The 15,737-nt window shown below is 40.5% G+C and overlaps 1 protein-coding gene across 2 annotated transcripts; it reads left to right on the top strand.

Annotated features, from left to right (window-relative positions):
- The first annotated feature begins 2,490 nt into the window (after positions 1-2,490).
- LOC129776349 (uncharacterized) lies at positions 2,491-8,973 on the top strand. 2 transcript variants are annotated; one of them, XR_008743094.1, is made up of 2 exons: positions 2,491-8,284; positions 8,341-8,972. XR_008743094.1 is itself a non-coding variant. In XM_055781934.1 (2 exons), exons 1-2 carry the CDS (start codon positions 3,883-3,885, stop codon positions 7,909-7,911), a joined length of 3,945 nt encoding a protein of 1,314 aa, XP_055637909.1. In that variant the 5' UTR covers positions 2,491-3,882; the 3' UTR covers positions 7,912-8,973. The 2 variants fall into 2 exon arrangements, 1 of the variants encoding a protein (XP_055637909.1); XM_055781934.1 differs by having other exon boundaries at positions 2,491-6,730; positions 6,815-8,973.
- The last annotated feature ends 6,764 nt before the right edge of the window (positions 8,974-15,737 follow it).

The raw sequence follows: 15,737 nt of genomic DNA, 5'->3' as shown, positions 1-15,737 counted from the left end.
ACTCTCAGGTTAAGCTGAATGCTAATTTCAAGCGAAAAGGGAATAATTCATCTTCTAACCCGCACGTAATCCGAAATCGTGATGTGGCTCAGAATGGCTGAACCATTCTACGGTTGGGTGTCGGTCAGACATTTCAACCATTAACCCCAATCTGTTGCTGCCAATTGGAGCAGAGGACAGATGAAATGGTCTGCCGACGGCATTATTGTGTAGATAAAATGTGGAATTCACATCAATCACGTTACGGAAAGGTTTCGTGATTTGAAAGAAATAATGGGGAGGTAGTGAATCGTGAGGAATGATTGATTCCGAAGCGATTTCATGGAATGAGAAGAATTATTTTATTTCAACAGAATGTTTTCCAGTTTTGTTTGGGGGATAATACAGATAATTTTCTGATGATCGCACTTTTCCGGAAATTTTCTACCGATGCTCATTTAATATGCAGTAGAGTGTTGCTCGCGTTGGAATTATGATACATCAGCCTTTTTAAAAATTGTGCTACAATCACACGCGCACTTGTGGTTTCATTTGTGCAGCAATAAACTTCCTGCTTGTATGAATTGGTTCAATATATTAACCACATGAACGAAGTTCTCAGTGTGCAAGAACCAGCCTGAGGGCATCCGTATACTAGCACATAGGATTTGACAGCGTCAAACATGTCCGGGTCGCAAATGCAATTTGCGACCACTGTCACTCGCGAGAACTGCCAAACTCTCAAGCTGGTGTAAAACAAGGCACTTAACATACTACCAGGTGGGTCAAAACGTGAAGTGGTTTTCTGCAGCCATTTAAAAAATACACAAAAGTAAATTAAGACGATTGAGCACAATTTGTGGAATATACTGATACTTTATGAAATACTCATTGCTATATTCATTATATTCATTACGTTTTACGCTGCAAGCGTTTCATTTATTGTCTTTGCGTTGAAGGCACCATAATGATTTGCGCCATTTAGAAAACGAAATTAAGGACGAAATTAACACACTTCTAGAACAAAAAATAATGAATGAAAATTTACTTTTCTGTATTCAATATGTATTCTATGTAATAGAGTAATACGTTTCCTCGAAAATTGTGAAATAATATGAAACTGAAATTGTGTTTGATGCTGATTTTATATTATAATGGTGAGTTTTTGTGATTATTGTGTTGTAAAATATTTGGAAATATACAACCAAATGGCTAAGTAAGCGTCAGGACTACGTGTTTTAAGTAATCGAATAACTTAAAAATCTACATACTATTTATAAGATTTCAAAACTACCTTCTTTAAATTTTCACGAATTTAACGATTGTTTCGAGTTAAATATGACGTTTACGTTTACGTGCGTTTTAAGCCAGATGTAAAGAAGGTATTTTAGTGCGGTGATAGCTGTGTTCTTCGGCTGAAAAGTAAAGCTAAAAATTTGTTTCGTTTCGAGTGATGTCGTCACACAACTGATCCGGTTCGAATTTTCGATTGTCATTCTGTGAATGGTGCTGCATAGTATAAATTGTGGATTAGATTTTTACGGAAATGATGTTTGATGATGAGCGTTGGAGATGTTATTTTGCAAAGATATACTAAAAAAACTAATCAAATATTCAATAATTCGTTTAATATGAGAAAATTAGTTTCAAAAAACAATTCTTTTTTTAGTTAGCGAATGGGCGCACCTTGTTCCATAGATTTGCCTTGAGTTCGCCGAGTAATTTGATAGGTTTGGCAATGACAGCTAAATTTGTAGCACATCTTGACTCGCGGATCATATCCCCTTGCCCGGGGCTTGGCAAGAACTAATTTGAATTCTGTCAGAGAAGACTAACAAATCAACAGTAATGTTTATGCGAAAAGGAATTTTGAGCATCCCGAGAAAACGTGATCCACAACAACCAAGCGATATTGTTTTCCTCTTTTCCCACACAGTATCGCTTGGTTTGTTTCACTCGAGCAACAATTACTCAGAGAGACCAATTCTCTCTAGAGATAACGTTTTTGATGTTGCTTTGATCGATGTTTCTGATAAAACAACTGATTGTATGAAGAAGAGAGATAAATGTACCGTCGTAAAAAATACACGTCTTTGGAAAATAAATGGAGTTCGCGTTTAGTCCGTTCAATGTTTAATGATTAAGTTATGTGTTATGTGTTATGAAGTATCCGAAAATTTAAATACGGTTGCGCGCGAACATTTGGTCCTTCGAACCGGATCGTTTAGAATCAGTTTTTCGGATACTTCGTTTAAATTCATTTGCGTAAAGTGTGTTACGAACAATAGCGCACAATTGAACTTACTTGACAATTGGTGAAATAAAGACAATTCTGTTCGCCTTCGAAGTTGAATCGAATTCAAAATACGCGGATTGAGGTCACGGAGTATATAGATTAACCAGAGTTTATTTGATTCGGATCACCAACTGTTATGTAAATTGTGGAGTTCATAACTGAAGCTGAAAAAGAGCGAAACTCCCAACCAGTAAAATTGGAATAAAACAACGCCATCACTTGTGCACCATTGTGGAGTGCAGCTACAATCACCATTGCGCACTGGAAGCTGGGTTGCTGCACTACTGGATGAAGGATTTGACCAGGGAAGTACTGCTCATTCTGTAAGCTTGGTGCATGTGGCTTAGAAATAATAAAGGAATACGACTAAAATAAATAAATAAAAGTGCATGCGAGTTTCATTTAATTTGGCTTGGCCTGTGTTTTTTTTGTCTGGTTGTGTTTCAAAATCTGCTGGATTTTGTGGTTGTTATATTTTTATCCTCATTGCAATCACATTCTGCCTTCTGTCACATCGAGATTCGCGTATCGTGGAACGTAGAGTAAACCAATTTGAAGTAATAGAAATCAGTGAGTGTTATCAGTGGAATAAATACTTACGAAACTATCGAAATGAGCAAGGAATTGAGAGCACTCACAAAGCGGGAACGGCAGATGCTGAATAGCTTGGACGTCGTGCAGCAATTTTTAGAGGATTTTGAATGGGACAGGGATGAGTGCCAGGTTGAAGTTCGGTTGCAGCTGTTGCAGGAGGAGTACAAAGAATTTCTCGAAGTTCGCAACAAAATTGAAATTATCATGGAAGATGCGGATTCTGAGAAATTTGCTGCGGGAGATGAAGATGAAAAAGAGGAAGCAGATCAACTTCGAGAAAAGGCCAATTTTGACGTAATGCGGCAGTTTCAGAATCGGTTTTGTGTGCTGAAGGCACAACTTTTGAAGCTAAAACCTGTCAGTACAGCAGTTTCGAAATGCGACAGAGATCAATCTAATTGTGGACAGCAGACAGCAGCATTTTCTCGAGTTAAACTTCCGGAGATTTCCCTTCCCCACTTCAGCGGTAATATAAAGGATTGGGTTACGTTTCGCGATACCTTTTATAGTCTGATCCATAACAACTCGCAGTTGACGGAAATGGACAAATTCACGTACCTGAAGTCGTCACTCACAGGAGAAGCTCTCCAGGAGGTAAACGGCATCGAGTTGTCTGCGGCCAACTACGATGTAGCTTGGAAGACTCTGGAATCCAGATACGAAAACCGAAAACTCATCGTGAAGGATCATCTGGATGCACTCTTCTCACTCGAACCTCTGAAGAAAGAATCTTACGATGGTTTGAATCAACTTATCTGCGAGTTTGAGAAGAATTTGCAAATGTTGGAGAAAATAGGTGAGATCGTTTCCGGTTGGAGTACATTGTTAGTCCACATGTTATGTTTAAGGTTGGATACCACGACTCTACGTAATTGGGAGACTCACCACAACAGTAAAGAAGTCCCAACGTACGAGAAACTTCTGGCATATCTCCGTAACCATTGCTCAGTTTTGCAGTCAGTTGCTTCTGCCAAACCTTCAAATTTTGATCAGCGTCAACCCAGAGTAGCAGTATGTCACACTACATTGAAGACCCCGGCCAGATGTCCCTTTTGTACCGATCCCTGGCATTCACCTTTCCAGTGTCCAACATTCCATTCAATGAGTTTGCCAGAACTCGCTACCGGCTATGTAAGAATTGCCTTCGTCCCGGACATGTCTTCAAAGATTGCGATCGAGGAACCTGTCATCACTGTTTTCAAAAACATCATTCGATGCTGCATGTTGGGCAGATTAAACACTCCGTTCCACAGCCGCAATCCACATTCGCGATGTTGAATCCTCCATCGCAACAACCACAGTCCACGCAACACAACTCACTCCAACAGACACACACTCAGCCACAAAACACACACACAGCCAACTCGCATAGCACACAACGCTCACAGTTCAGCACAGATCATGCCACCACAAGCCAGAATTATGTAGCAGTCCCTGCCACACCAACACCCGATATCCTTCTGTCAACCGCACTCGTTCGTATGAGAGACAACTCTGGAAATTCACTGCTGGCTCGAGCATTGTTGGACTCGTGTTCGCAGCACTGCCTTATGACAAGAGCTTTTTCGAAAAGGCTTAACTTTGATGAAACTTCAGCATATCTGTGCGTGCAGGGGATTGGGTCGTCTCGTAATATTTCAACAAAAGCAGTTAAGGCAGCAGTTTGTCCAAGATCACAAATAATTTCACCATTTGAAGAGGAGATGCAGTTCCACGTGTTGCCAGAATTGACAGTGCCGTTGCCGACGACGAGTTTCAATCCGTCCACTTGGACCCTTCCTGACGTGAAAGTTCTGGCAGATCCGCAGTTCTATGAGAGCAGTCCAGTAGACGTTATCATTGGTGCAGAACACTATATGGATCTGCTAACCGATGGCAGACAAAAGGTAACCGACGATGGACCTACGCTACAAAACACGGTATTTGGTTGGATCCTATCAGGAAGGATTCCACGCAGCTCCTCCAGAATGACCCAGTCAATCACGTTTGTGTGCTCCACGGCAGAGATTGAACAGCAGCTCACAAGGTTCTGGGAACTAGAAACCTGTAACACTACATCCAACAACTCCATCGAAGAAACAATCTGCGAAGAAATATTTGATAAGACGACAGCCAGAGATTCATCAGGAAGGTTCATCGTTACACTACCGAAGAAAGAATTCGCAATTGAACGTCTTGGCGAATCGAAAAGGATAGCAATTAATCGGTTCAGAGGATTGGAACGACGCTTCTCTGCAAATCCAGAACTGAAGCAGATGTATACTGATTTCATCCATGAATATCTACACCTTGGACATATGCAAATCGTTACGGACAGATCTGAAAAGGGAACATACTATCTGCCACACCACGCTGTTTTAAAACCAGAAAGCACTACAACAAAACTTCGAGTTGTGTTCGACGCTTCGTGCAAAACAACGACCGGAGTATCTCTGAATGATGTCCTTCTAGTTGGCCCTGTTGTACAGGATGATTTAATCAGCCTAACTTTGCGCTTTCGGTTGTATCAATATGCTCTTATTGCGGACATCGCCAAAATGTACCGCATGATTCGAGTTCAACCAAACGATAGACATCTGCAGAGAATCTTGTGGAGGGACTCCTCCGACCAGCCCATCAGCTCATTCGAATTGACGACCGTTACGTACGGAACAGCATCCGCACCATATCTGGCGACCAAGTGCCTGCAGAAGTTAGCAGACTATGGTCAGCAAACTCATTCGCTCGCAGCATCCGTCATCAGAAATAACTTTTATGTAGACGACCTGCTATTGAGTATAGGTAGTATTGATCAAGGCAGAGAACTCATACGTGAAATCATCGAATTGATGGAATCAGCCGGTTTCTCTTTACGGAAATGGAATTCGAATTCCCGAAAACTCCTATTGGATGTACCAGAAACCCTGAGAGATGATCGCACCATTCTAGAGCTAGATTCGTCCAGCGCTCCAATCAAAACCTTGGGTTTGGCTTGGGAACCAAGTACAGATAATTTCCGATTCCATAGTCCTAAGTGGAGCATGGCAGCAGATATTACAAAAAGGGTTGTGTTATCAGATGTCTCCAGAATATTTGACCCCTTAGGCTTGGTTGGTCCGGTGGTGGTGAAAGCGAAGATTTTTATGCAAGAGCTCTGGAAATACGAATGCAGTTGGGATGAGCCTCTCACTGATAGTCTTCAACAACAATGGCAAGAATTTCGGAGAAATCTTGTAGACTTGGATGGCATGTCCATTCCTCGTTGGGTCGGAGTCACCGCAACTGTGAAGTCCATACAACTTCACGGATTCTGTGATGCATCAGAGAAGGCATATGGGGCATGTATATTTGTAAGAACCGTCGAGGACAACGATACTGTTTCAACACACCTCTTGATTTCAAAATCACGGGTAGCCCCTCTGGAAAATCTCAAAAGAAAAAATCGTCGGCAGTCCATTCCTCGACTTGAGTTATCTTCAGCACTGCTTCTTTCACATTTGCACGAGAAAGTGATGGCCAGCATCCACATCGAAGTCAAGTCATATTTCTGGACGGATTCGATGATCGTAAAATGTTGGCTTACTTCAGCACCATCCAGGTGGAAGGAATTCGTTGCGAATCGAGTCTCCGAAATACAGCACCTGACGAGTGAAGGAGTTTGGAATCATGTAATGGGAGTTGAAAACCCTGCTGATATTATTTCCCGGGGCATGACTCCAGCGCAGCTACAATATCAATCCAGTTGGAGGCATGGGCCTGTTTGGTTACAGCTGGACGAATCGAATTGGCCCCAACCCATCCCAATCCAGGAGGAAGAATTAGACAAGTCAATTATGGAAGAGAAAAAAGTCATCACAGTAGTTCTACATGCAATCAACCCAAGTGAGATATTCGGCTTACGATCATCATTATCAGATTTAATTCGACTGACAGCACTCATCCGCCGCTTTCGCTTCAACTCACAAGCTGCTAACCGGAATCGTCGCAAGCATGGATTCATCACCGCTGAAGAACGCGACGAAGCACTGAAAATTTTAGTTCGTCTGTCCCAGAAAGAAGCATTTCCACAGGAGTTTGCTGACTTATCCAAGGGTGAACAGGTTCAGGAGTCCTCTAGAATAAGTTCACTTCATCCGCAGATAACAGACGGCACTATTTGTGTTGGCGGCCGGTTACAGCATGCGCTGTTGTCAACAACTCGGAAGCATCCATTCATATTGCACCATCGACACCCGCTAACAAGAGCAATTGTATCATATTACCACCGTAAGCTGTTTCATGCAGGTCAACAACTCTTGATTTCCACTGTCCGTGAACGGTTCTGGCCGACAAACGCTCGAAACCTGGCCAGAAAGGTTATTCATGAATGTGTTCCATGTTTTCGCAACAGACCCAGAATACACGATCAACTGATGGCAGATCTTCCACCGGAAAGAGTCACTCCTTGCATACCATTTCAGCGAGTTGGAGTCGACTACTGCGGGCCGTTTTGGATTGCGTTTCCACATCGCCGAGCTCGTCCAACGAAATGTTTTGTAGCTGTGTACGTGTGCTTGGTTACAAAGGCAGTGCACTTGGAGCTGGTCGCTGACTTAACAACACAGGCTTTCTTGGCATCACTGAAACGCTTTTCATCACGCCGTGGCAAGCCCAGTCTGGTAATGTGCGATAATGCCACGAACTTTGTTGGAGCCAGACGAGAATTGGACGAGCTATGTACGTTGTTTAACAACCAACAATTCCAACGGACTATTTCTGCAGAAGCAGCGGAAAGCAATATTGATTTTCGGTTCATACTCGCACGTTCCCCAAACTTTGGAGGACTTTGGGAGTCAGCAGTTAAGTCCTTCAAAACATTATTTAAGCGGACCATTGGCACCCACACCTTGCTGTATGATGAGATGCAGACTGTTTTAACACAAATCGAAGCTGTGCTAAACTCGCGACCACTGACTCCGGTGAGCAACGATCCGAACGACTACGAAGCGCTAACACCGGGTCATTTCTTGATCCAACGACCTTTAACTGCGTTCCTGAACCTGATTTGGACGACATACCTGTGAATAGATTGTCTGCTTGGCAACGGACGCAATATTTTATGCAATGCTTGTGGAAGAAATGGTCGGCACAGTATCTCTCGAATCTACAGAACCGCACTAAATGGACGAAAGAACGCGATAATTTGACTGCTGGGACTATGGTGCTGTTGAAAGATGAAAATTTACCACCATTGAAGTGGCAACTTGGGCGGGTAGTGGAGTTGCATCCCGGATCTGATGGTAATATTCGTGTTGTTACCGTACGCACAAGGGAAGGAATATATAGGCGTGCAATATCCTAAGTCTGTATCTTGCCCATCCGTGATAACATTAATGCATCATCAGAGGAGAACTAGGACTCCTCCAACGGCGGGGGTCGAGAGGCCCCCGCACACCAGTTAAGTTAATTACATTTTTGAATATCAAAAATCTAACCAATCATTTTTCTCGCAGTCGCATTTTGTATTAAATGGACATCGTTTGTTTTGACTTCACCAGAACTGAGCTTAAATCAGAGTCGAGGTAACCCGTTTTGTTCTTGGTGGTGGAAAGTAATTGCATGCAGTGCGAGGGTGTAGCAGTTGCGCTGGTTACTGAACCAGTTATGTTTGGTGTGGTCCACACCTATACAGCCGTATCGGCTGTCTCAGACGAACCTCAGTTAATCACAGTTTTACGTTTGGTATTTTCGAGGCACACTTGACATCAGCGAGGCCTGATCCTAACTGGGGAATACCGACGTAATGTAGACGTCATTCTGTCTGCAGAAGGAACACCAACGCCAGGAGGCGCGGGCGGAGGCCATCCGGCCTCCGTTTCAGGGAAGTCCTTTTTTGTAACATCATTTCGGTTTAAAAAAGCACCCTCTCATTTTATTCATAGCACCACCACCAGCGACGAACGGTATCAGGCACGACCAGTCAACACAAAAAGCAAGCACCAGCAAAACAATGAACAGGACAACTGCGACTGCGGAGATAACGTTCCAAATCGTCAACAGAAATTACAGTTACTTTCAACAACAATCTCTAGTGAGAGACGTGTTGGCTCGGTTAGACCTTGATTACATGTCCCAAATATATGTATTCCTTAAAGCTATCGATCTTCGTGTGTGATTGTCCTTATACCCTTAGTTTTTCCTTTTCCTTTTCCTTTGTGAGAGATCGGATCCCTTCTTAAGAATAAGATGAAATGTAAATACATATTAGATATAAGATAGGTTTAAGAATTGAGTGTGATGAGTGTGATTGAGAGTGTGATTGAGAGTGTGAGTGTGATCAATGTCAACATATCCTCATATCCCCTCCTTTTCCTGAAGAAAATATGTCACCCTTCTAAACTCGAGTTGACCGCGAGTAATCGGTTTCCTATATTATTAACATTAGAATTAAGGAAAAATGTATATATACTAGTAACAATACAGTAAGGAGTTCGGCTCCTTTAAACCTATGTAACTGAGCCTGTAAAAATAAACGATTTAAATAAAAAAAAAAAAAACAACAATCTCATCATTTACTAGCATCAGAAACAACCGCAGACAAAGTGTATCAGGCGCATCATCAACGTGTCAACTCCCATCAGCAGAATATAAACACGAACTAAGAACTTGGCAGCAACAACAACAGCAAATGGAACGAAAGAAGGATCACAACAAAACTCACACATATTGTAGAGCACAATCGGCGAATCTAGGTCAAGTTCATAGTACCGTTACCCTCACCAGACGTAAATAGTAGCACCAACAATGACCAGATGATGTAAACAAACTGGGATGTACCGTTACCACGGAGAGCGCTGCCTATTTCCGAAGTGTGTGCCAGACAACCTCTGTTCTCATCGGTTTCGTAGTAGCTAGAATAGGACAGAAGCAATTGAAATGCAAGATATTTCAAGGCGGCCGGCATGTTTATGCGAAAAGGAATTTTGAGCATCCCGAGAAAACGTGATCCACAACAACCAAGCGATATTGTTTTCCTCTTTTCCCACACAGTATCGCTTGGTTTGTTTCACTCGAGCAACAATTACTCAGAGAGACCAATTCTCTTTAGAGATAACGTTTTTGATGTTGCTTTGATCGATGTTTCTGATAAAACAGCTGATTGTATGAAGAAGAGAGATAAATGTACCGTCGTAAAAAATACACGTCTTTGGAAAATAAATGGAGTTCGCGTTTAGTCCGTTCAATGTTTAATGATTAAGTTATGTGTTATGTGTTATGAAGTATCCGAAAATTTAAATACGGTTGCGCGCGAACAAGTAACAAAAAGTATTTTTGTTCGTTGTTTTCCCGCTTTGTTAATAAGCAAACGTCAACACTAAATTAACAAAATGATTTTATCGGCCTATAATTAGATACAGAGTATGTTTTTCAAAAAAAAATTCTACCGATACTCATTTAATATGCAGTAGAGTGTTGCTCGTGTTGGAATTGTGATACATCGATCAGCCTTTTTAAAATGTTGTATATCTGTATGCTTCCATTAAATAGAAACGCATCAACTACTTAGAAGTGCCAGTGAAAAAATCGAAATCGGATCGTAAGGACTGTGTACTTTCCGTGTGTGTAGTGATCAAATATATAACATTTGTAAGTTGTGAGTTGGTTTCAAAAGAATATAAAAAGACAATAAATGAAAACATCAGTACGAGCCATGCTTCAAAAATTGTCATAATTAGATCTGTCTTGAAAAACCTGAAAAAAGATGAACACAGATCCTTTTTTCTTTTATATCTGAATACTCATTTGTTTGATTGTGTGAAGATTTTTTTTCGCATAATTTTTCAACAAAATGTAAATGATAGTTGACTATTTGTACTACTCAGAACGAGTGAAGAAACGTTTATCAGTTCCTCATCGTAATACCCTACAGCAGCATAAGCATAGAGCCAAACCACTCTTGCGTTTCCTGATTGAGTGACTTCAGGGTTCTACTCTTTTGTGCCGCGTCATCTAGGGGAGTAAGCATGATAAACTAAACTGTGTCTGTTCATTTCGACGGACAACAAATTTTCATCATGCCTGGAAAACAAAGAACATTCGTTCTGGCTACGAGAGCATAATAAGATGGTTTCATCGCTCCTGTTCCGCCTGACCGTTTGTTACCGCAACTCTGCCGAGGAAATGCGCGATAAACCACAAATGGGAGACGCGTTCGGTGAAAAATATTTTTGTCAAAATGTGCCTTTTGATCGTCTGACTGACAAAAATAACGTTGTTAAAAGCTTCTGAAGTATAGCGTCCAGAATTGTGTCGGTCGACCGCAAAAAAGTTGTGCCATCGAATTTAGCCTTTACAAACACGAAACCTTCGAAACACATATTTCCGCAGAGTCACTAGCGTCTTCGAATATGACTGCTACGGAACTTGTATTAAAAAAGGGTTCATTCAGAAACGAACCACTGTCTTGAAACAATTGCGGGTTAGGTTTATTTTGACAGCAGCTGGTTTTCACTGGTTATTTTTGTTCCACATCACTGAAAATGAAGACAATAAACCCAAATGTATCCAGCCATCCTCTGTAATTGTAGCGACAAATTTCAGGTTCAATAATTAAAAGCGAATTCGAAAAGTACTAATCCAAAAAAAAACTTCAATCGTTTCATCTCGCTAAATTATCTCCAACAATTCATCTAAATGAAGACTTCCTCAGCCGGAATAATATGGATTTTATGATCACTAGTGAACATGAATTATGAATGTATGAAGGAAACTCATGCCGTTGTGTGGTAGACTTTTCAATATTCAGTAGGTTCCTGTTTCTCATAAGGCATCCTAAAGCACCTCTTTCATACTGTATCACAGTATTACTTCATACTGTATCTACTGTATTTTAGGATTTTTCCCGCTACCAAACACACTGGAAAACACTGCAATCATTTCGGTGAACAAAAACTAATAAAATTCAAACTTCATGCTTCTCCCCCTCCCTAACCGCGATTTCTCACATTGTTCGCGTGGAGTATTTTTTCAGTTCTGTGACAGAGATTTTTATGCAGTTGAGAAACACGTGCGCACCCACACGTTTAGTTGTATGATTTAGGGAATCGGAACCGGGCTCGCTGAATTTGCCCTGGAAACTGTTTCCAACAGATAAATGAAACTTTGAGCAGTTGAATGCTGCTCTTGTTGATATCGTAATATTTTTCGGATGGTATATTCTTAGTTTTGTGATATTTTTGCATGCGGGTAAACAATACAATGCTGTTGTTTCAACGCTCCGATTGGCTTCCGGGGTTTATAATATTTTTTTATGTATCTAGATTTGTTGGCTACCGTGCCGTAGAATTAATACAGATGTGTGATTTTGTTCAGCAACAATAGATTTCATGTAATTACCATATTTCACATTCATTGCACTACAAGCTAAACATATATTATTTTGCTCATTGATGGCATTTTTGGAATGGGGTTTTTGAACACATAAAGATTAGAAGTATCATTTCGAAAAATTAGTGAAATTGAGCTCACTTCTTTCTGACATAATATCACACTCTCTCCTTTTCTGAGTATCTAAATATCAATTAATGATGTTTTATATATTGTCTAGTTTTATCATTAAACTGAAACATGTTCTATTTTTGATCAGATTTCTACATTCTACTGTTTCTACTATTCTACATATTCTAAAATAACTCTTACGAAGGTTATACAGTATTTCTCAAGTGAAGGCGATCTGACGTAGTGGTAACATTTATCCGAAAATGGAAGCAAAAGTGACGAACCAGCCAAAGTTGTTGAAAGTCACTATAATACAGAAACAAAAAAGTATTTCTGAATTGATGTCAATAAAATGAAATGTGATTACTAGTGGCGTCTGGTGAAGCTTTCGTACTCGGGGCGGAAGAGTTGATTTGCATCCCGCCTAAAATTGATTTTTTTATATAAATTCTTCCGAACATTCACGTTTTTGAACTAAGCGAACGTTAGACACAATTTTCGCTCGTTTCGTTTCTTGATTCACTTGCAAATAACATGTTTCTCAAGTGGCACTTAAAGCTCTAAATACCTTCAAGTGCTCTTCAAAAATTGTCTGGGAATGCATTTCCCTTTTACGGCAATTAAGTCAGATAAGTTTGCTACAATTGTACTGGATTACTGGCCATTGTGGTATAGAGGGCAACGAGCGAGCAGATGAACTTGCCAAGAACGGCTCAAACTCATCATTCACTGGTCCAGAACCAGTCTGTGGACTCTCCGACTGTGTGTTGAAAAGCGAGCTGAAAAAATGGGAAGACCGGGAAGTGACAGCCAATTGGATGGCTGCAAAACTTAAACAGGCAAAAAAAAATATTACGCCGGGTATTAAAATTACTCAACAGCTGCTAAGCCTTAATAAGGAAGACTTAAGCACATTCACTGGTCTTGTAACAGGACACTGCCCGAGTAAATACCATCTTAAGAACATAGGTTTAGCACCAGATGATATTTGTCGCTTTTGTAATGCCGAAAACGAATCCTCGGAACATTTGCTCTGCAACTGCGGAGCTCTAACTAGACGCAGACTTCAACACCTTGATAAAGCTATTCTGGAGCCCAAGGAAATTTGGTCTGCGTCGCCGAACAGGATTATAAATTTTATCAAACAGATTATTCCTGATTGGCACCAATCACGCTAACGCTTTCAGTCTACTCCTTCATCAATAAGCAGTAGATAAGCTTGAAGTGTAGTATAAAAAGGGGTATACCACAATAGGGGAAAAACATGTTTTTCCGTTAGATGGAATACATGTTTGATACAGAAATGAAAATTCTTATTCATTATTTTTATATTCAAAGCGCGTTATTTCTCGCAATACGTAGTATGCAACAAGCAACATATATTGTTGTGTTTCGCATACCAAAGCAATAAAAATCTTTTGACAATTTGTAAACATTCTGTTTGAGGAACGAAACTTGCCTAATTATAGGCGAAATAGTTGCTTTTCAACCGACACGTCGTGTTGCTAACGAAATATGTTGCTCTACAAAAGCGACAGCGATATCGTCGGTGTGCGAGATCAACAAAAATTAAATGGAAAAAATTCATTGGCGATAATATTGTTTATTGTATGTTGCTAGTTGTTAGTTGCTTATTGTTCCGGTGTGCGAGCCGCCTAATACCAACGGAACACGAAGGCTTATTCCACAAACGCGAAATACAAATGGGCTGACAACGATGTCATTGTAGAACATATAGGCATTATTTTTTTTTCGAACTATCTCTCAAAGCTTTTAGAAGATTTCTAAATTTGAATCTGACATAACATTTATCTACTGGCAGAGTCGAATACAGCAAGATAAAGACAACACAAATCAGACGATTCCTTTCTCGGGTTTTGCGCTTACCAACACATTTTTGGCCTTTTATTTTCATGTTTATAGATTATCCAGACAAGTGGAATCCAAACCGTCTTTTTCAAAGACACAGTTACTAAATATCCAGATTCCTGAACTGTCATCATCGAGGCCTCCTTCAACCGAAGGATCCGCTATTCCATTCAGTCCCCAATCTGATATACAGATCTACGTAAACTCTAGCTCAAATCTATTACTTTCCTTCTCTAATAACTTTTCAATCCATTCGTGAATCCGTCATGGCTGGCACGTGCAATATTCTGAATAATTTTGCTCCAGTTGACTAATTTCATGCCAACTCGACTGGCCATTGGCAGCATCATCTCAGATCGCAGTGAAACATTGTGAATGAAAAAACATTAGTCATTGAGGCAGCTATGCATACTTAACTCAAAATAACTCAAAAACTCAAAACCATAAAAAATAACATCCTTGATTTTTGGATGTATTGTGTGAAAAGACCTCAGCTTTCAAGAAAAAATATAAAAAAATAAAGCAGCCTCTGTCTTCAACCATAAACTATCTATTCTTCTATATATATGAGAATTGATATCTGCCTGTCTGTCTGTCTGATTCTTATGGACTCGGAAACTACTGGACCGATCGACATGAAAATTGGTATGTAGGGTTTTTTTGGGGTCAAGGAAGGTTCTTATGATAGTTCGAGACCCCTCCCCCCTCTCTAAGGTGGGGGGGGGGCTACCATACAAATGAAACACAAATTGCTGCATTACTCGAGAATTAATCAAGTAAATGAAACCAAATTAGGCATATGGAGGTTTTAGGGTGCAATAAATGTTTTTACGGTGATTAGACACTTCACCACCCTCTCTAAGGGGGAGCTGCCATACCAATGAAAGACAAATTTCTACATAACTCGAAAACTAATCAAGCAAATGGAGCTAAATTTGGCATGCGAAGGTTTTAGGAGTGTGATCTAGGGAACTCGAAATTTCCTAGATGCTTGCTGTTAAAGCAAGACTTTTAGCTCGTCCTCTCTCGAGCTTTTCCGTGAGTTAATCTAGGGAATCTATTTCCCTAGATATCAGCAATTTAGGCCTAAGAATCACGTTTTTCCGTCGAAGAATGGATCTTCCGAATATGCCTGAGCCAGAGAACCTATTTCCCTGGCCTTGCTTTGATAGTCTTTTAAGGGCTAAGCCCGCTTGAAAATTTCCCGTAATCGCGAATACGTTTCAGTATCAGACGGCTCCAGATTGGTCCGTCCGAGTGAAACGCGCAACTACTTTCGGATGGGAAATTTTCTGTTTTTGGTTTTTTATACCTTTTTTGTTTTACGATGGCTGCCTGGTCTCCTTGTTCCTTCGGATTAAATGCCAAGTTTGTAGAAGTGGATTTACACTGATTTATTTAAAAAAAAACTTAGACTTGAACATAGACATAGACTTGAACTTTTGTTGAACTTGTAGGTGTTGAACTGTCGAAATGATCTTCGATTTGGATTTTTGAAATGAACTGCTTTGCTAAGCAATAATCCCGAGTTTATATACCCGAA

This window comes from Toxorhynchites rutilus, chromosome 3, assembly GCF_029784135.1.
Source record: "Toxorhynchites rutilus septentrionalis strain SRP chromosome 3, ASM2978413v1, whole genome shotgun sequence".
NCBI classification, from domain to species: Eukaryota; Metazoa; Arthropoda; class Insecta; order Diptera; family Culicidae; genus Toxorhynchites; species Toxorhynchites rutilus.
This window is presented reverse-complemented; position numbering and strand designations above follow the sequence as displayed.

Bases quoted from the DNA above. Each gene is read 5' to 3' on its own strand.
- LOC129776349 (XM_055781934.1), top strand. From the start codon at position 3,883: ATGTCACACTACATTGAAGACCCCGGCCAGATGTCCCTTTTGTACCGA. The intron at 6,731-6,814 runs GTGAGATATTCG...TCAACTCACAAG, and splicing joins TCTACATGCAATCAACCCAA to CTGCTAACCGGAATCGTCGC.